Source organism: Terrapene carolina, unplaced genomic scaffold, assembly GCF_002925995.2.
Source record: "Terrapene carolina triunguis isolate 2854851 unplaced genomic scaffold, T_m_triunguis-2.0 Scaffold21, whole genome shotgun sequence".
Taxonomy (NCBI): Eukaryota; Metazoa; Chordata; order Testudines; family Emydidae; genus Terrapene; species Terrapene triunguis.
Window position 1 is genome coordinate 40,434,223 of NW_020664372.1, and position 20,744 is coordinate 40,454,966.

General features: G+C 42.9%; 1 protein-coding gene across 1 annotated transcript; it reads right to left on the reverse strand.

Moving 5' to 3' along the window:
- Positions 1 to 1,581: 1,581 nt before the first annotated feature.
- IL1R2 (interleukin 1 receptor type 2) lies at positions 1,582 to 20,538 on the reverse strand. The gene is made up of 9 exons (XM_026647844.1): positions 20,477 to 20,538; positions 15,606 to 15,733; positions 15,245 to 15,503; positions 12,235 to 12,409; positions 10,180 to 10,354; positions 8,664 to 8,729; positions 7,254 to 7,389; positions 4,871 to 5,016; positions 1,582 to 2,449 (listed from the first exon to the last, which is right to left on the reverse strand). The coding sequence occupies exons 1-9, from the start codon at positions 20,536 to 20,538 to the stop codon at positions 2,322 to 2,324; spliced, it is 1,275 nt and encodes a 424-aa protein (XP_026503629.1). The 3' UTR covers positions 1,582 to 2,321.
- Between the last annotated feature and the right edge of the window lie 206 nt (positions 20,539 to 20,744).

A 20,744-nucleotide genomic window follows, 5' to 3' on the forward strand; every position in this document is an offset into this window, starting at 1 on the left:
CCTAGATGTCCCAACTGCGGGAAAATTGAGACTCAGGGGGAAATAACATCTCCAGCAAGGATGAAAGAGCTCCAGGGAAGAAAAAAAATCCATCCATCAGGCAAGGGAGGACAGAGAGCAGGGAATAAACTGAGACAGCACTCTGACTACTTAAACACCAATTAACTCCCCTGGGGTGGACCTGACTGTGCCCAATTAGTGGATGAGAATGGCTGGGGAGAACTAAAGAGTTAATTAGCCATTAATGCAGAAGGTAGAAAAAGGGCCTAGGAAAGAAGTGCTGGGGGGCTGGGGGGAGAAGTTGCAGAGTCAGGATGATTGTTGGGTGGAGAGATCTTGTCCCTCCTGGGTGGAGGACCTGGGAAGAACTGATAGCGTAAATAGTGTGGTGTCTGGTTAGTAAAGGTGGTGGGAAGAGCAGCTGTTTAACAAGGGAAGGAGTCTGAATAATCTGTGTAGACAGAGCAGGAGAGGGATTTTCTCCTGTCACACCCCCATACATTGTTTGGGTTAAACTCTGAGCTACCTATAATGGGTAGTGGAAATTAAGTAGCTTGTTTGAAGTTTTGTCCCAGATATCTAGGGACATTTATAGTGTAAATGGATCGCTGTTAACAGTGTAGTTTCTATACGTTCTTGAAATGCAGGGGACTATACTCCCTGGTCTATGTCAGTGTATTATGATTCCTTTATCTGGAATCAAGGCTTGGCTTGATTCTGTCCCAGCCAGTTTAGAATTCCTCTCAGCTGAAATACCTGAACATATAATTTCATGAGGCCTGCTAATTTTGGGAACCTATATAAATCTGAAGTCTTAACTTTAGCTCTCCTCCTTTCCCATGCATATGGAGAGAATAGCCATGGCATATCACGTTACTGTTCTTCTACTTTCATATATATTATTGCTTGCAAAAGAAAGAATTATCTAGACACTATGTTCATTTTAATCACCGAGATTCTACCAGTCCAAGACATAGCATATTTGTCTCTCTCTGTTGTGTGTCAGCAAATGAGTAGCATTAGATTAATCTAACTGGTCTAATGGGGCTGTGATTTGTTCCTTGTGTATTTGATTTCATATATGGAGATATACCTATCTCATAGAACTGGAAGGAACCCTGAAAAGTCATTGAGTCCAGCCCCCTGCCTTCACTAGCAGGACCAAGTGCTGATTTTTGCCGCAGATCCCTACATGGCCCCCTCAAGGATTGAACTCATAACCCCGGGGTTAGTAGGTCAATGCTCAAACCACTGAGCTATCCCTTCCCCCATTTGACCCTTTGTATATTTCAATTTTAAAGTACAACACATTGAGCCTGATTCTGATCTCACAGCAGTTTTATACTTGTGTAATTTCATTGATTTTAGGGAAGTAATTGTACTGATGAATCAGGCCCACTATATGTAACAGTGGTACGTAAAATAAGTAAATGCTCTGAGACAAGGTTATGTTATTTTTACTGGTGGGGTGTCAAATCACTTCCAGGAATCAAAGCAAGGATTAGTCAAACGATTTATGGAAAATGCATTTACAGTTCCAAGACAACAGTAATGTCCCTCCAGATTGTTTTCATAGCAAAGATAAAAACCATGTTACATTTGCCTATGAATCTCTAGCTACCAGACTTCTGCTGACTAAATGAAATGGAATTCTCCATTATATTTACTGTAGCTATTATACTGATGAAGAGCTGTTTGTTTCTTTTGGAAAGCACATATAAGTGAATAAGATCCCAAATAGAACATGATCCCAACAAAACTTGAGATTTCTGTGGAATAGGCAGTAAGCAGACATGAAAATAATTCCTCGTGTTATGATAGCTGTATTTGGCAGTGGAAAGGAGCCTGGTTCTTTTTCAGTCTGAGAAAAGATAAGGTAGGCAGTGCAAACAAGCAATACCTTTGCCCCCACTGGAACTGTACTTCTGGGACCTAGCATGCTTAAGTCACTCTTTTAATTATTATTTTCTTAATGATAAGATTATAGTAATTACAAGGACCAGAAACAACGCCTTTCCTCCGCCTCCTCACATAACCAGGAGACAGACCAGAGATACGCAGACACATTCATGACACGACAAAAAGCTCTCCAATTGCAAAATAATGGCACACCTTTTTTCTGTACACAGTCGTTCATACAAAAAACACCATATTTACAGTTTAACCAAGTCAAACAACTTTAGATAAGAGAAAGTATCTAATATCCACTCTCCTAGAAAATAATGTGGCTGGCCAGAGATATTTTGCCTTGTTTCATTTAAGGTATAGGCTGGATGAAAACGTTTTGGTTGATGGTTGAAGACTAACACAGGTTTTCCCAGTTACAACTTGGCTATAGCATATCCGTTACCAGCTCTCCGCTTCCAGCATTTGTGCATGCATAATCCCCCCAAAATCAGGCAGGTCAGGGCTACCGGAATTGCTGCAATATGCCAGGGGAAACTGGATGCTGTAAAAATCCAGAGAAAAATGTTATGTATATTTTAAAAAGACAATTACCTAAATTCAGAAAAGCCTCCCAAGAAAAATCGGTGTCTGATCCTACAGCCCTTTCTTACAAAAATAATCCAATTGGTTTTAATGGGGTTAACTTTAGGGGTGAGAAGAATAGTGTAGAATGAAGACTGCAGGATCAGAACCTTAAATTACTATGAACAAAACTGATTGAAGCTGAAATTTTTATTAAAGTAAGTTGGACTGATTTCCAAGAGTAAATATTTTCCAATGGAAAAATTATAATGCAGCTCATTTTGGATTATACCATTTATCTTTCACATAAGAACAAAAAACTAGCAGAAAGATCAGTCTCCATCCATGTAATTTCCTTCACCTGAGTAATATCTAGGTACCTAAACAACTCAGGGAAGCTGTGATCAATATAACTGTAAGCAGAGTCAGGACGAGCTCTACCCTGACATCTGGTGGTGAATTATGGTGAGGGTGGAAAAGAACTCCAGGGGCTGATCTTGTTTGCATAGGCACACCCACCCGCCTGGCATGAGACAACAGCAACTGAAAGTGGTTACTTTGGCTGATGTGGGATCCCCAGTTTCTCTGTTATTGGGGCAGGAAGAATAAAGTTTTGTTATCCTGATTATGTGAATCAAGGCCAGTGGAACTGTTGTATGACAGAAGGACTCACCATTAACTAAGTAGCACTTGCTTGACAAGGGGCATGGGTTAGAAAACCTAGTGAATTGAGAGAGGATGGGAACAGGTATTTGTACCCAATGGCATGCCCCCCCGCCTTTCCCTTTGAGAGCCTGAAACACCAATAGCACCACCTTCTCTCTCCACTGTTGAATGTCAGAGCTAACTTTGATTCCATTAGGAGTCTAGTTACAGGCTGCTGAGCTGAATTCACTTTGGACCAATGGTGCACCAGCACTGGGGCTCCCCTACTATAAGCTGAAATCACTAAGAGCTGAGATCACTGAGTGCTGTGTTAACTAGTGGGGGGGGCCTGAAGCTATATTGCTAAGCGGCTGGCGGAGCAGTTTGCGGGGACGGCTGGAGCGGCTCAAAGGTCGGTAAGCGGAGCAGCTTGTACAGCAGAGCAGTTCATGGCACGGCAGGAAGTGGACTGGCTCGTGGTGAAGGCTGCGGCGGAACCCCACGGAGGGACGGCCGGTCGGCCTTGGATCACGTAAGGTGCCCCTTAACACCCTGCGTGCCCCCTTTTTACTCTGGGGCTGCACTGACCAGGGACAGAGACTTTGGGGGTTGTTGGACTTTTGGGACTTTGGGTGGTTGCTGGACCCACGAGACTTTGGGGGTGTTGGACTTTGGGAACTCTGGGTGATTTTTGGGTTGCTGGATTCAAGAACCAAAGGGAAAGGACACGGCCCAATTTGCTGGGGTGGGTCTTTTGCTCATGGTTTGTGTTATGAATCCTGGTTGTGGTGTTTTTTCCAATTTAATGCTGATGTCGTTTACCTCATGTTATTAAACATTTTCTGCTACACTCAGACTCCGTGCTTGCGAGAGGGGAAGTATTGCCTCTTAGAGGCGCCCAGGGGGTGGTATGTAATTGTCCCAGGTCACTGGGTGGGGGCTCGAGCCGGTTTTGCATTGCGTTATTGAAACGGAACCCCTAGATACAGAACCCGGCCCTTGTTGCTGCCAACTTAGATGGGCAGGAGGGTTACATAACAAAACAACCCAAAAGAGTAAACCCCAAATCACAGTAGACATGAGTGAATTGTGACTATGATGAAGGCAGTAAATGTTACTGTGCCTTTCCAGTGCCAAATGAGCAAGCTTTAGTCACTCACCAACATCATGCAAAGAAAAAAGAAAAATCTGTATTATTTCATACTGTTTTCACAGCTGTTTCTCAGTTCACGTGTCCAATGGTCTTTTACATCATAACACAGTTGCACTAAACTAAGGGCTAGTCTCCACACAAACTTGAACCAAAATAACTAAGCCAGTTGTAATTCTCACCTTTTGTTATTTCGGATCCAGTCTGTGTGTGACAAACTGGGACATTAAGGGTATCCTTGTTCTGCCATTTCCCTCACCCGAGGTGCTGGGTGAAATCCTCGCTCTTTGAAGTCAATGGAAGTTTGTCATTGACTTCATTGGGGCCAAAATGTCACTCATTATCTTTAAAAACTTAGGCCCCTCCAGCAACAGGATCCCTCACATGAAGCCCTTAAAGATGGGCAGAATGTCACTGAAGTCACCTACAGGCAGTTTCTATAGAGACAGTGGACAGTGCCTTTCATGCTAGGTAAATGAAGAAGCCATTATGTGCCGAGCAATAACTCAAACACAGCCCTAGCTATTCGAATGTGGCTTAGTTGGATTTCACAGCCAGTAACGAATACAGTGTGCTTTCCCCCTAGCATGCAGTTAAGATAAATACCTTCTTGTTTGACCCGTATTGGCAGCTCTAGGCGTCCGTGACTATTCTGGGCTTCACACTTAAAATCTGTATAAAAATCCATTTCTCTGACTGGATCAAAAATTAGTGGCACCTCAACATAGTTCTCATCATTTTCTACAATTTCCCTGGAACAAAAATAATGCATTTGTCACATTTTTTATACCTGAATTTTCCAGAATATAATAATTTTGGTGATTGTGATACATTCAGTTGCCAGTTTCTAACACTAAAGTCTATTGTATATTGATTTATTTCCAAAATCACTGTGGGACGCATTCTAAACCACACTGTTCAGATTACAGTTCATTCATTACATCCATTTTGCTTAGCCTGGTTGTTTAATGGCCTGATTTTTCAGTACTCTGTTTATTTTTTTATTCATAGAGTCTTCTAGGAAAAACAGGGTAGACAAGATCCAAATTTCTTGTTAAACAAAATGCAAGCAGAATTTTTTGTTAAAGCCTTCCAGGTCGTCTTTGTGCATCATAAAAGCAGCAAAACAGACACAGGTCCAACTGTTTTTCCTCTGCAAGTCACCTTCTCATTTGACATCACAGACAGAATTTCTGAGACTAGTTCTTGATGTCACCTGGGATAGTGACCAAGGAGGGCCCAATCCTGTTCATGCTTACTCAAGTTAGAATGCCATTTGAAACCACTCACCTGAGTAAGGACTGCTCACATGTAAGGGGATTAGGCTTGTGCCCAAATTGAAAGTTGAGTGGAAAAGACTATCAAAAAATTTCCAGCCTGCTTTAATAATGGCTTAAATGGAGAGGGAAAGGAATATCTCAAATTAAACATTTTCCTCAGAGTTCTTTTTATGATTGAATCATTATTGAACTGATGGCAAATGATTTAACAATCATAAATCTGTTGTACAATGGGGGTTTATAGCCCCCTGGTGCCTTCCCTCTGTACAGTAGAGCTGGAGTCATTCTGTGGGGCTGGAGGCTTCTGGTATGAATTTTGACTGTCTAACGAAATTATAGGATCCAGGGGACTAGAACCCAAATCTGTAGAGGCTGGGACAGCTGAGAGTCCCACATCACCACCAGGAGGCTATGCAGAACCCCATCTAAGAAGCACTGAGGAGATTAGGTGCCACAGGAAGTACTGCCCAAAGGGTCCAGAGCAGGGATCAGCAACCTTTGACACACGGCCCGCCAGGGTAAGCCCCCTGGTGGGCCAGGCCAGTTTGTTTACCTGCCGCGTCCGCAGGTTTGGCTGATCGCAGCTCCCACTGGCCGCGGTTCCCCGTTCCAGGCCAATGGGGGCTGCGGGAAGCGGCAGCAAGCACATCCCTGGGCCTGCGCCACTTCCCGCAGCCCCCATTGGCCTGGAGCAGTGGGAGCCGTGATCGGCCGAACCTGGCGGGCCGCATGCCAAAGGTTGCTGATCCCTGATCCAGAACAACAGCTCCCTTCAGCCTTCTGGTTGACCCATGCTCCCTATTTAACCCTGGGTGCCCTGGGAAGTTGTCTGGGCAAACACACAGACTTCTGATCTGCTATGACTCCTGACCACACCTTGCTTTCCTGACTCCTGCTACCTGATTCCAGCTCAGTAACCACCTCTGATCTCCTGTCTCTGACCCCAACGCTTGCCTATCAATCCCAGTTCTAGCAGTTACTCTGATCCCCACTTGCTATCAACTTGTGAACACCAGTCCAGCTGTGACTGCCAGGCCAGACTGCCTATACCCCTGTCCTTGAAAGAAATTAACCCCGGTGCAGAGGCCTATGTGCCAGTAAAATCCCACTTAAGTGTCTATTTTGAGGTCTTAAGAAGGATTTAAGAGGTGCATAGACCTTGTGCTGGCCCTTTCCACAGCAATGAACTTCACCCCCAGTTAGAATGACTCCTTTTCTTATCATGATTATCTCAAACTTACACAATATTAACAAGATACCATAGCTGCAATGTTCTTTTAAAGCCTATAGAAATTGTACCTCTCCCTCAGCACATTTTCTGTCACACAGCCATTGTTATAAAGGCCTGATCATTTGTGCAGGTGAATAATTTTATAGATGTGAATAGTTTCATTGGGAGTCAATTGGACTATTTATGTCATAAGATTCCTCACTTGCTTGTGTGTTTGTAAGATCAGGGCTTAAATGATAAAGTTAAATAAACTCATTGATTTTATTCAGAAACAAATAGTTGTGGTATTTTGGGTTCAGTTTAATTTGGTTGTTTCCATTTTTTTTTCAGCTCTACCATTTTCAGCAGAACATTTCCCACTTCACTCCCTGACATTCAATAGCATGGTATGTCCCTGTAACACAGCATGGTATGTCCCTATAACACTTCTGGGCGGAAAACAAAGAAACAAAGAGTGTGACATTTCCTTAATACTTACAGACGCTCTCCCTCTGTAACTCTGCCCTGTTTGTAAGTTATATCAACGTAAGTGTCATTTGCTAGCCACACCACGACCGTGTGAAAATGTTTACTCGATCCAATAAATACTTTACATGGAAGGATCAGTTTGGAGCCTATTTAAAAAGAAATAAGAAAAAGAAAACATTCACAGCTGTATTAGCAAGTACTGTTTCACATACTGAAAACTCCCACTGAAAGAGTTGGTAAACTCCCTACATACACTGAGCATGGGTTTCTCTTTTGACCTTGTACGTAGCCTTGAAAAGTAGAGAATTTTTGTCCAATTAGCCCATCCTCTGCTTCTTGGCAACTATCCCCAATATTAAGAGACTAACTGATTATCTATTTTTTTCCATACATTAGTTGGTAACATTTGCTCTAACCACATTACTCAGAAGACAAGTCCACATTCCCGTGGCACGAAGCTTTGAGACACTGCAGTTACTGTGTGTCAAGGGAATGATTTACAGCTCAAGAAAAACCTGACTAGCCAGCAGTGTAACATCATTCGCAGCTGGAATGTCTGCTTGAGGCAAGCCTGTTAAAACCGGACATCAAATACAAAGAGGGGCCTCGAAAGATAGGCAAACACCACTGTGCAAAAATTAGAACCTTTGCAAGAATAATTGTAATATGGACTTAACACAATGTACCTTCACCAGGATGCACTTACTTTATATTAAAAATATAGAGCCCAATGAAACACCTAGTTTAATCATTTATACTTGTGTGGAGTGATTGCAAAGTGAGTGCAAAACCCTGAGGTAGACAAGGGAAGAATTCCCATTTGCTATTAGTTTTAGGCAATAGAAGGTGCCAGGCAGTGAATAATCAAACTCATAGAGCACAACTTCATGTATAATATAGAGTAAGATAGCCTATTCAAATATATGCTGGATTGGGGGGGACGGGGACGGTAGAGGAAAGAGTGCTTAACGTTCATGTCATAAAATAATCTATAAGGAAATGACACTAAGACCATACCAATCTGCGCTGTAATTAGTGAGCAGAGTGGCTGAAAAGTTACAGTTCAAACATCATGGGCAAGGAAATCATTTCTTCCCCCAAAAAAAGCCACGCGGGCCCGTCAAAGCTACCACCTACCCTAGCTCCTTTTTACAGAATGCAGAGCAGGGAAAGTTACTGATGGAAAGGATAAACTCGTCCAAAATTCTAAGGATCCTGAAATTGCTTTACTAACTATTAAAACATATTGTCATTTTTCTTTAGTAACGTCTACTGGAAAACAATTTGTGATACTTTTACAGAGAACAAATGAAAATCGCCACAGGGCAGATCCTCAGCTGGTATAAATCAAAGTTAGTGGAGCTGAATACACCCTACAGTCTCTTGCTGTTGGAAACAAGTGAATAATTATTGGCCTTACCAAGAGCAGCTAATGTAGTCTTCTGATCTGGATAGACCATCACTGGACTGAATATCTTTTCTTGGTCTGCCAGGATTGAGAGAACAATAGGCATGGTGAGTGCAATAGACAATTGAATAGACTTACAAGAACCACAAAGAGAAGTTTGCCATTTTTATTGCTTTTATTCCGCTGTAAAGCATTTTGTGATACCTTCACAAAGCAGAATTGTGGTTTCAAGGGAAGGGACACAGGTTAGGGAACTTTGTTACAGATGTGCTTAGGCTCAGGTCTTGATCCCAAAAGTAGTGGCGCACGGGGGGGAGCTTAAAGGTAGATGTGAGCAAGTGGGAAATACCTGCAAGATTAGGCACCAGACATACAGTCCTTTCTACTGAGCAATAAGTCTCAAGCTCCCAGCACATCCACTCCCAAACTCAGAAGAGCACAGAGTGAAAAATGCATGAGTTGTGAGCGGAGGATGCAAGCATTTGAGGAGTCAAGAGGTCAAGAATGATCCTCCGCATCCAAATGAAACCCTTAGCAGTGTACTTCCCTTTTAAACTTTGCTCCTGCTATTAGGTAGCAGTTTTCTGGCAGCCCTGAAGCACCATTTTCGTTAATGCACTGTTTCTTCTGCACAACTTGTCCTGCTTGTCCGTTTTAACATTGTGCCTATCTGCACCACACACTGCATCGGCTCTGTCCACAGGGTAGCTGAGGTTCTTACCCACGAAAACTTATACTCCCAATACTTCTGTTAGTCTTAAAGGCGCCACAGGACCCTCTGTTGCTTACTACAATAAGAAGGCACTTACTGAAGAACTGCTTCTATGCAGATTACCCAGACCATTCTGCAGTCAGGTATGAGAGATTAAATTGCAGACCGCAGTCTGACGGGCACTACTCCAGCAAGGAAGGGTTGAAGGATCTGAGCCATTTGCAGGGTCAATAAAATAAATACAGAGTCATGTTTCTTGGTCTTCGCATTTTCTGAACAACGTACATGCAACACTCCTGCCCTCTGTTGTTTGTGTTGTGTACTGACAGTCATCATGTGTGTTTCTTAGTGCAGCAGGCAAAGCAATTACTGTACCATTTTACAAAAGAGAAAGTGAAATGAATGTCTTTTCCCACCATTCCCTATTAGTTAAACTAAATATTAGATTTCCTAAGCCCTCTGAAGACATTTGCATTGACTCTTGTGACAACTTATTCAGTTTAATAACTACAGGCACTTTCAACATATGGTTCTACCGCCCAGAAATGTGCTGCTTAATCTCAGTGCTGGCTCAACTGCTAGCCAAACAAAGAGCTGAGCTGAGCAGTGCCTGGGGTTTTCTGTGAAACTGTTTTGGACCATTATTACAAGTAAGCAGCATGCATGCTGCTCTGATATCCCAGTTTCCCTGGCAGCTAGCCAGCAGCAACAGTGAGAGACTTAATGTGAGTTCCCTTCTGTACATTTCATTGACAAAGACCATTCTGGCCAAATGTTTTGTTAAGTACTGTACCATCTCAAGTGGGAAGTATTTACCCAAAGTCTGTAGCTGAATAGTTCTGGTGATGTTATACTGTGTGCGTCCGTTGAGAAAAGTCATTTCACAGGTGTAATAGCCAGAATCTTTTGATGACACAGAGCTGATGTAGAGAAAGTTTGTGCCTTTCAAGCTTTTGAATTTTTTATTGTCTTCATCCAAAGGTACAGAATCCTAGAGAAATAACAACAATCAAATGGTTAAAATAGGCCAGGGTGTGAAGAGACCTGGATCTGACTTTCTTTGTAATGCTTGGGGAGGTTACTTATTCTCTTATCTAAGATTTTATATCACATTTATGATTACAGTATCTGAGCACCTCCATTTCCCTACCTGTAAAATAGACAGAATAACACTTGTGCTACTTTAAGGGTGAGCGTTGCAAGGCTGAATTAATCAATAATTGTAAAACGCTTTGCAACCCTCCAATGTGAGGCCCTATGTGAAGTGTGATGCATTGTTATTATTAACATATATTTTCAAATGCTGTTATCTTAAATTATGCATGTTGGCTAAAGAGAATATATAATGAGCTTCTTTCCAGAATCTCCCTAAGTATGATCTTATATGAGATACAAGAACATCTTAGCAATCATACATCTTCCCATGGCACCATATTATTTTCCCCTGCCAAGTCTTGTAAGATGTGACATGTTGCCAAGCTGTTATCACTGATACTCTGTTGAGCTTTGCTAGCAACAAGTGTGTTCTTTCCCACTGTGGACAGGCCTGTTTTTTCCTGACAGCCATATTATTAATCAAGCTGTAGAGCTGAACTTTATGTTACCTAGGCAAATAAACTATAGCATGTTTCTCAGATAAAAGCTGGACAGGGAAACTTTGCTAGAATGATTTCAACCCCAGTAAAAACAATGCCTTGTAAAACCAGCCTAATGACCTATGCTCTTTATTTCCTGTACAACTAGGTACTGCAGAATTTCAAACTGTACAGAAGGGACTTCTGGATGAAATGATTATCGCTATTGATTTGTGACGCATTAAAACAAGAGCATGGTAAATAAGTAATGCATTTTGCACAGTCGCAGCATGCAACTAGCAAACCACAGGAACTTCTCACATAAAAGAAGACAGAGAGAAGGTGAGGCAGTGCCTGGGTTAGGCAAACTCTGAAACAGCTCAGCTTCTAGTTCATGTTTCATGTTCCTAAAAGTTCACCATTCAGGGCTTCAGTCAGTCACCTGCAGGGGCCAGGAAGGGATGTTCCCTCCCTTCCTCTCCTCCCTCCCTCCCTCCACACACACACACACACACACACATACATTATTCTGGGATTTTTTTTTTCTGTCTCCTTCCTCTGAAGCCTGAGAGGGGGCCACAGCTAGGGCTGGGACACTGGACAGGGTGGGTTGATGCTCTGAGGCGGTACCAAGTATTCTCTCTCTCAGGTGCTTGGCTGACTGGTTCATGCTCACATGCTCAGCCTCTACCTGATCGCCCTATGCTGAATGAGGAAGAAATATTCCCCCAGGTCAGATTAGTAGGGACCTTGAGTTTTCAATTCTCTGCCACTGCAGGAGTCTTAGGCATTGGGTGCACCTTGTTCCCACCTATTCTCTGCCTGTGGCACATTATCATCTAGTCTCCTGTGGACGGTAATACTTTAGTCTAATTTCAGTTGTTGGGTTTATTGTGCAGGTGCTGAGTGATGGTGGTGCCTGTGACAGAGGCCAGACTAGTTGATCGGGTGGTCCCTTCTGGCATTAAACTCTATGGCCTGGTCTACACTTACCCCCCAATTCGAACTAAGGTACACAACTTCAGCTACGTGAATAACGTAGCTGAAGTCGAAGTACCTTAGTTCGAACTTACCTCGGTCCACACGCGGCAGGCAGGCTCCCCCGTCGACTCCGCGGTACTCCTCTCGTCTAGCTGGAGTACCGCAGTCGACGGTGATCACTTCCTGGTTCGACTTATCGCGTCCAGACAAGACGCGATAAGTCGAACCCAGAACTTCGATTCCCAGCCGCCGAACTAGCGGCTGGGTGTAGACATACCCTATGACTCTGACTCTTTAGAAGAGGTGAAAGTTCTACCTTGTACCATTTTAGCTCCAAGTCTGTTTCCTTTTGTATGAAATCCCCCAGATCAGGGCAAACAAGTTTTCCAGAAGTGAACGTGAAGAGAATTTGATGATAGGAAATCTCATGAACAGCAGTTTTCTCAATAACTGTTAGGTGAATGGAGACATCAGCACAGTAAGAGGAATTCCTGCAAGCATATGAAGGACAGATGTTAACAGGTGTGCACCACACAGAAGGGGCGGGGGAATGGCATGCATTTAATGCTTGTGCAAGGTGCTTGATCGACAGCCCTAGACACTGAAGTCCTCTGCTTACTAACAGAACCAACACAGCATGGGCAATACAAGCTTTCTCATACTGTCCTGCTGCCAGGACTCAATTCTGAGATGAGAGAGGCCACTTCAGCTGCCATGTGCCTTCAATCTTTAGCCTCTATTCTAATGTTATAAATAATCCTGTCAAAATACAGAGAACAGTCTCATTTCTCTTCATAATGATCAGAAGTCATTCAGCCAGAACTCCAAGGTCAGACTTCACCTATTATTACTTTCCACTAGGGTCAGACAGATTGTATTAAATTTTGGTAGCACCGTGACTGCAGGGATAGTTTGAACATGTTATGTCTTTCTTGCCATCAACAGTTTCAGATTACATCTGGGAATACCTCAGTCAGCACAAAGGTAGCATTGTCAGTGCTTAAAGTAGGGGGCTGGTAGTCAGGACTGGTAGGTTCTAATCTCTACTCGGTGACCTTGGACGGGTCAGTTAACCTCTTTGTACCTTGCTTTCTCTCAGTAGCCGGTTTCTGGTAAGTCAAATCTGAGTCAATACTAGGTCACGAGCAGGGATTCTGGGAAGTTACCAGTGTTGTTTTTGGAAGCTTTTTGGTGGTGGGTTGTTTATTTTAAAATTCAAGCTTTTCCTTTGGAACACTGAGTTTGTTGCATTCCCTGAGGCAATCTTTCCCTGCTAGCCCTGCTTTGCAGGGAAAAAAGAAAGAATGTATCCTGCTGAACAGCAGCAGCTCTGATGTGAACTGTGTGCTTCTGCACCCATTCGCTTCAATAAGATCTTAATTGTACAGTGCAGGTGTTTGTGCCTATCAGTGGCAATCTAAGAAACAATTATGACATCTAAGTCAGAGCACTTATTAAAAATTTGGCCGCTGCTGTTTTATTATTGATGGGCATTTATAGAGTGACAGGTGTACATAGTACTTTACAAAACCTAGAAAAAAAGACACCTTCTCTGCTTTGAAGTGTTTACAGTATTTAGTATCTCCTTCCCATTTGACCCAATGTGGCTTTTGTTTATGTAAGTTTCAAAGCAGGACTTTCCAGACAGACTATATGTACTGGAAAGATAGATAGGGATTCTCTCTGTCCACCCTCTGATGGAATTGTTCATTTTAGTTCCCAGTCTTACATCCGTTGTAACAATTGCATAGTGGCGGTTTGCTTCCAACCCAGAAGACTGAACAAAAGAGCTATTTGCCTATTGTTGCTTTAAGCAGAATTGCTTTATCATAAACTACTTGTCAAGTATTGTTCCGTAAGTTCACAACCCCAGCAAGTTTACCTCTGAGACCCTAATCTTGCAAAACACTTAAATGAATTTGCTTTAACTTTATGCAGGGATTAGTGCCATTGATAAAAAAGGTCTGCATATGCTTGCAAGACTGGGGCCTATTCTTTTGCAATGTTCAGGCTCTCACATTCACCCACTGCTGTCTGTTGCTGCATACAGAACTGCTAACATTGTTATAACGTCATTACAGTGTTGCACATATAGCTCTAATCCATAATAATTGCTAATCAGTATGAAATTGCCAGTCAGTAGCAAAATAATTGCTAATCAGGCGGAGGTGGAGATCTGTAATAGTTTGCAAATATCCTCATTTCACAGTGTACTGAAACATATGGTAAATTCCTTAATGGTGATTTGCAAGAGGAAAATTATGTTTGCTTGTTTGTGCTTTACCGCTCTTTTATAAAGACAGCTTCAAATATTTACATTTTTAAATTCTGTCTGTTTCTTACAGGTGCTAGCTTTGTAGTAGAGGGCTGAATGTAGGATAGGAGAACTGGTTCAGGATGGTGACGGGTATAACCTTTAAGAGTCAGAAAGAATCAAGATTCAGCCTACTGTGATGTCATTATCCCTCTTTGCTCCAGACATTCAAGCAGCAGCACCAGATTCTGGATCCTTCCTTGAACGTGAAAGTTTCTTTCAAATTTGTAAACCTTCCAAGTGTGACTGTGGCAAGGGGCTAGAGTCACAAAGGGATTTTAGCCCTGGGACATTCAGCATCACCACCCCTAACTTTTAGGCGCCTAGAAATCGCTGGGATTCAAAAGCCTGAGTTCAGCTCTCAGGCTTCCTGTACAATGAATGCAGGGAGACAGGTGCCCAAGAACAGGATTCACCAGCATGCTAGGCAACTCTCTGCCTAAAGCTAGCCAATGGAGATGCCAAGGAGAGGTTTGCATCCTAAGCCCCACCCCCCTCAGGGAGTTCACTGCCTAAATCTGGCCTGGAGGGAGGCACCTATCTCTGCTTGGGATTCTCATGTGTGATCCATGTCTTGGAGATAGGGGGCCTCTTGCAAGAAGACTGGGGGCGGGGGAGATGCAGTTAGCTGCCCAAGTCCCTTTGTGCCTTGGTCTTCCCTGAAGGTTGGAAAAGTCACAGCTCAAGTTTCAGCCTAGTTTGATGTAATTATTTTACTCTAGCAGTCCAGTCCTATAAAGGGTCTTCCTGCAAAATCAAGGAGATCAAGACTTAATATTTTAATGTAAATCAGAGCAGAAAAAAATAGGGGAAATAATTCTGAAGCCCTCTCTATGGTATAATCAAAATTACCAATATATATTTACTTCATAAACTTTACTACAGGGATCCAAAGCCCACTGAAGATAGTGGGAGTCTTTCATGAACTTCACTGAGCTTTGGATCAAGCTAATAACATCTTTTAGGCACAGTCAAGTAGTTTAATGGACTGGATTTTTATTTAAATGCCTACCTTCGAGTGCAGATATATTGTCCAGAGTCCTCTAACGATGCTGGTAAAAACCAAAGAGCATCGCCTTGTGCCCAAATTCTTGGTTCCTCATCTCCTCCTTGGTTCATCGTTTTTGAATCATTTTTAGACCATGTCAGATTACATGGATGGTTGGAAAAGTCCAAGTGTTTGTATTTGAAGGAAGGGCATTTCAGGATCACAGGTTCTCCTTTCAGTGCAAAGTAGTGTTTCAAATACATGGTGTGATCCTGGCAGTTTTCTACATAAATGAGAGAAATTGTTTCATTAGTGTCTCACTTAAAAAAAAAAAAAAAAAAAAAGGTAGGAAAACAAATGCTGTAGCTCAAATCTTTGCCATTACCTGTGCTTTCCACATGCTGGGTTCTGAAGGCAGAGGCATCCACTATGTATGTACAGATAAACAGGAGCCCAGCCATCTTCTTCCAGGGGAAACAGGAAAGAGAAAAATGGGGAACAGCATCTTGAAGCCTGCAGGCAAGAAGATCACATGTATAACAATACACAAGATAATATAAGTGCTCTGCATCACCTCACATCGTATAATATATTTTAATGGCTAGCTGCTCTTGCCCTATCACTCTTTGCCCCCTTGTAGTACCCAGCCTACATAAAATCTATTCCAATACTGTTTTGGAGATAGTGGTCATTGGACTGTGTGGACTAATGAGAACAACAACTCAGCAGCTTTTCTTTGTATTCAATTTCTTTTGGAATCTGGACCAGTAGCAGGGTACCCTTCAGTTGGGGTTGAATCCTGACCTCCAGGATGGATTCAGACTGGTTCTCAAATATCTCCGGTTATATCAATTGATGACCAGAAATAAAGGCCCCATCCCAGTTACACAGAAACTATCCTGAAGAGCATCTGAAACTGCAGAAGACCCAAAATAAGATTGTTTTAAGCAATGGGCTTCAGGAGACTCAAGTGACACATACTGCAAATACTGGCAGGAACTGATGCTTCGTGAGCCTCTGTCATCCCTGCAAGGGGATGATGATGATGCATGGCTTCTTAGCTAATGCCCTGCTACAGGCTGGGGCCTGACTGGCTCAGCGGCAGTTCTGCAGAAAAGGACCTGGGGATTACAGTGCATGAGAAGCTGGATATGAGTCAACAGTGTGCCCTTGTTGCCAGGGCCGGCTCCAGGGTTTTTGCCGCCCCAAGCGGCGGGGGGAAAAAAAAACCCGCGATCGGCGGCAGCTCCACCGAGCCTCTTTCTTCTTCGGCGGCAATTCAGCGGCAGGTCCTTCCCTCCAAGAGGGACAGGGACCCTCCGCCAAATTGCCACCGAAGAGCCCAACGTGCCGCCCCTTCCCCTTGGCCGCCCCAAGCACCTGCTTGCTCAGCTGGTGCCTGGAGCTGGCCCTGCTTGTTGCCAAGAAGGCTAACGGCATATGGGGCTGCATTAGTAGGAGCATTGCCAGTAGATCGAGGGAAGTGATTATTCCCCTCTATTCGGCACTGGTGAGGCCACATCTTGAGTATTGTGTCCAGTTTTGGGCCCCCCACTACAGAAAGGATGTGGAGAAGTTGGAGAGAGTCCAGCGGAGGGCAAGGAAAATTATTAGAGGGCTGGTGCACATGACTTATGAGGAGAGGCTGAAGGAACTGGGGTTATTTAGTCTGCAGAAGAGAAGAGTGGGGGGGGGGATTTGATAGCAGCCTTCAACTACCTGCAGGGGGGTTCCAAAGAGGCTGGAGCTCGGCTGTTCTCAGTGGTGGCAGATGACAGAACAAGAAGCAATGGTCTCAGGTTTCAGTGGGGGAGGTCTAGGTTGGATATTAGGAAAAACTGTTTCACTGGGGGGGGGGGTGAAGCACTGGAATGGGTTACCTTGGGAGGTGGTGGAATCTCCATCCTTAGAGGTGTTTAAGGCCCAGCTTGACAAAACCCTGACTGGGATGATTTGGTCAGGGTTGGTCCTGCTTTGAGCAGGGGATTGGACTAGATGACGTCCTGAGGTTTCTTCCAACCCTGATATTCTATGATTCTATAATTAACACCAATGGGAGAGTTGACAGGACCATGTACCATGTTGTGCAGGAGGAGGATGGCTGTGTTTACCTTGTATAACTCCCATCACTGTAAACTCTCATAAGAGACCGTTAATAGAGAGAAAAACAAAACAAAAATCCTGATTAAAAGTAATACTGCTGCAGAGAGGAGAGGGTAAATACTAAAAACCAAACCGCTTTGCATAAATGGAGATTATTGGGATGCCAGTGGAGAGAGACATTCAAAATCTTTTGAATGGGAAAACATCTCCTGTTAAGTCTAACTGTTTGGGAGGATCCTCTCTGCATAGAAAAGTGCTAGCAGGTCTCAACACACTGTAGAGAGAAAAATAGCATCTCAAGAGGGAGTGTTAGGGTAAGTCTACACTGCAATAGAAGTTCTGCAGCACGGCCGCTGCAAGGCATGCAACTCTGTATGATTTACACACCTAACTTGCACGAGTGCACACAACACATGAATTAGCAAGGATATCACTGGCACCAGACAGAGGGCAGGAGTGAGTAGTGGTCAAAAATACATTTAGAAAAAGTTTAGGGTTAGCCAAACAGGCAAAGAGGAAAAGTCTCTTAGGGGAAAGTGAAGTATGAATAACAGACTTTCTTGACAGGTTTCAGAGTGGTAGCCGTGTTAGTCTGTATCAGCAAAAAGAATGTGTAGTCCTTGTGGCACCTTAGAGACTAACAAATTTATTTGGGCAAAGGTCTGCATGCTTAAACTTTAGGTACATCTGGGACCTGGCTAGCTTTAATCCAGTCCACCCTTAGTAAACAGAAACCTCTAACCTGCACTGGTTCAACTAAAAAAAAAAAAAAAAAATAAAATTATCCAATCAAAAAAAAAAAAAAAAAAAAAAAAAAAAAAAAATTGAATTGTCCCTTCACTATGAAACAGGAAAAGTCAAATGCTGCATATATTGTAAGAATGTGGAAAACAATTGTATCTCCCTAGCAGTCACTACAGTAGATAAATACAACTCAGCCAAATGGAAGTCTGGGAGACAAACATTCAGAATGTAAAGCTTCAAATCCAATTGGTTGGCCAGCACACTTGATATCAAAATTGTGCACGCACTTAGACCCATTTGTCACCAGAGAAATCCCATATGGTGAATGAGCTTTATTACAATGCTAACAAAGTTCTGCAGTCTGTGCCACACATTCATGCAAATACAGACTTGCTTGACTTATTATTGCTCCCATACAACCTACTATTATCTGTGTCAGGACCTAGAAAGGGGTTCACTCACCGCAGCTGCAGCTCCTTGTGGCCAACGGTGGCTCCATCACTGCAGTGGTCTCTCTTCCTGCAACTTGCCCCTCCAACCAGGACACACTTTAGTCCACCCCTGCCAGGGTTTCAGAGAGTCCACCCAAGCGATAATCCAATGACCTTAAAGCAGGTCTTAGACTCTCAGACTTTAAGGTCAGAAGGGATCATCATGATCATCTTGTCTGACTTCCTGCACATGGCAGACCATAGAACCTCACCCACCAACTCCTGTAATAGACCCCTAACCTCTGGCTGAGTTACTGAAGTCCTCAAATCATGGTTTAAAGACTTCAAGACACAGAGAATCCACCATTTACTCTAGTTCAAATCAGCAAGTGACCCATGCCCCACACTGCAGAGGAAGGTGAAAAACCCTCAGGGTCTCTGCCAATGTGACCTGGGGGAAGACTCCTTCCTGACCCCAAATATGATAATCAGTTACACTCTAGGCATGTGGGCAAGACCCATTAGACAGACACCTGGGAACAAATTTTCAGTAGTAACTCAGAGTCCTCCATATCTAGTGTCCCATCTCTGGCTGTTGGAGAGATTTGCTAATAGACGTCACAGATGGGCCATATGCCATTGCAGGCAATCTCATCATACCATCCCTTCCATAAATTTATCAAGCTCAATCTTAAAACAAGTTAGTTTTTTTGCCCTCACTACTTCCCTCCTCTGACTTGTGCCATGATAGAGTCTGGCTGAAATATCACATAGATACATCAGCTTTGTCATTCTTTTAATTTCATAAGACCCATACAACCTGCCACAGAATTCTGCAGCCCCTACAGCTTTGATGGAACAACCTCTCATAACAGCAAACATGAAAATGATGAGTCAACATTTTAGGGGGCTTTATCCTAGTCTTTATTTGGGACATAAAACTTGGCCGCCAAATCACATGCACATCCAAGTTGTTGGGTGTTCAATTTGTGTGCCAATGGGTTTTCAGCATGAAAATCATCATTGATGCATACAAGTAATCGTGAGCAAAACCCACATACAAAGTTCCACTCCCACAAATAGAAACTATTTTAAAAATCTGAGCCAGAGACAGAAGAAGGAATTTAAAATAGAATGGATATGCTCCACTGCCAATCATTCATTAGCCACCATACATGCTGACTTAGCAAGGGAAAGGTGTAGTCTCTCTGTGCATATATGCTAATGCTACAGGACTGTTTCTTCTCTCACACCAGTTTTAAACTGGTGTAACTCCATTATTTCAGTAGGGTTCTTCTTGATTAACACTGTGCACACACAATAGGATAGACACATAATATACATATAGTATACAATTCACATCCATTCTGTGTTTAAATAGAAATGTGCTACACACACACACATATGCTATATACACAGATACACTTACACACACATACACTTAACAGTGTTACTGCCCTGGATACCAAGGAGAATCACCTTGCATTCTCTCCAAAAGAAAAAAAAGACATACTTTTCCTGGTACACACATCATATTCAGACACAGATATAAATAGGCTTCTTCTATTTATGTTGCCAATCTGTTTATTCAGACTTTCTCCTTTCTACTAGCTCAGTTTAGCTAATGACTGCTGGTTTGACTATAATCATGCATTTTGAAGGTAGGGTTATTTGCCTTCTTCACAGGGTTGACAAAAACAAAATTCCATGAAGAAATACTGTATTATTGCAAACATCTCTTAACATCTCCCCCGGTTTTTTGGAAGGGACCAGGGAGTTGTTGAATTAACAGTTCCTAAGATACACATGACATCCTACAGCAAAGTTCTCTCTCTCGCCTTTTGATTATTTGCATGATGAAAAGATTTTGCTGCTTTGTTCACCTATTTAAGGTCCCTCTATTTTGCTGTCCAGCAGTCTCCACAAACCAGTAGACAACTTGTTTTTTCCAGATGACATTTCCCTCCCATTTACTTACCTCTGATTCTGCATTCTTTTGCCCAGTGGCTTCTCCTGTGGAGCTGTAGGCAAGGCTTTCATGTAGCATTGGAAGGGTCCTAATAGATGGCTTTATATGCAACTCAATACACAACGGAAATGCTTTCACATTGTGCAATGAGCTATGTGTCAGAACCAAAAACGTTTTTAGACACACCTTTCTCATTCCAAAGAGTGAGAATGAGAGAGAAAAGAGGGCAGGGAAAAAGAGGGGAGATTTCCCAACAGGGGAAATGACTGCTGCTAAA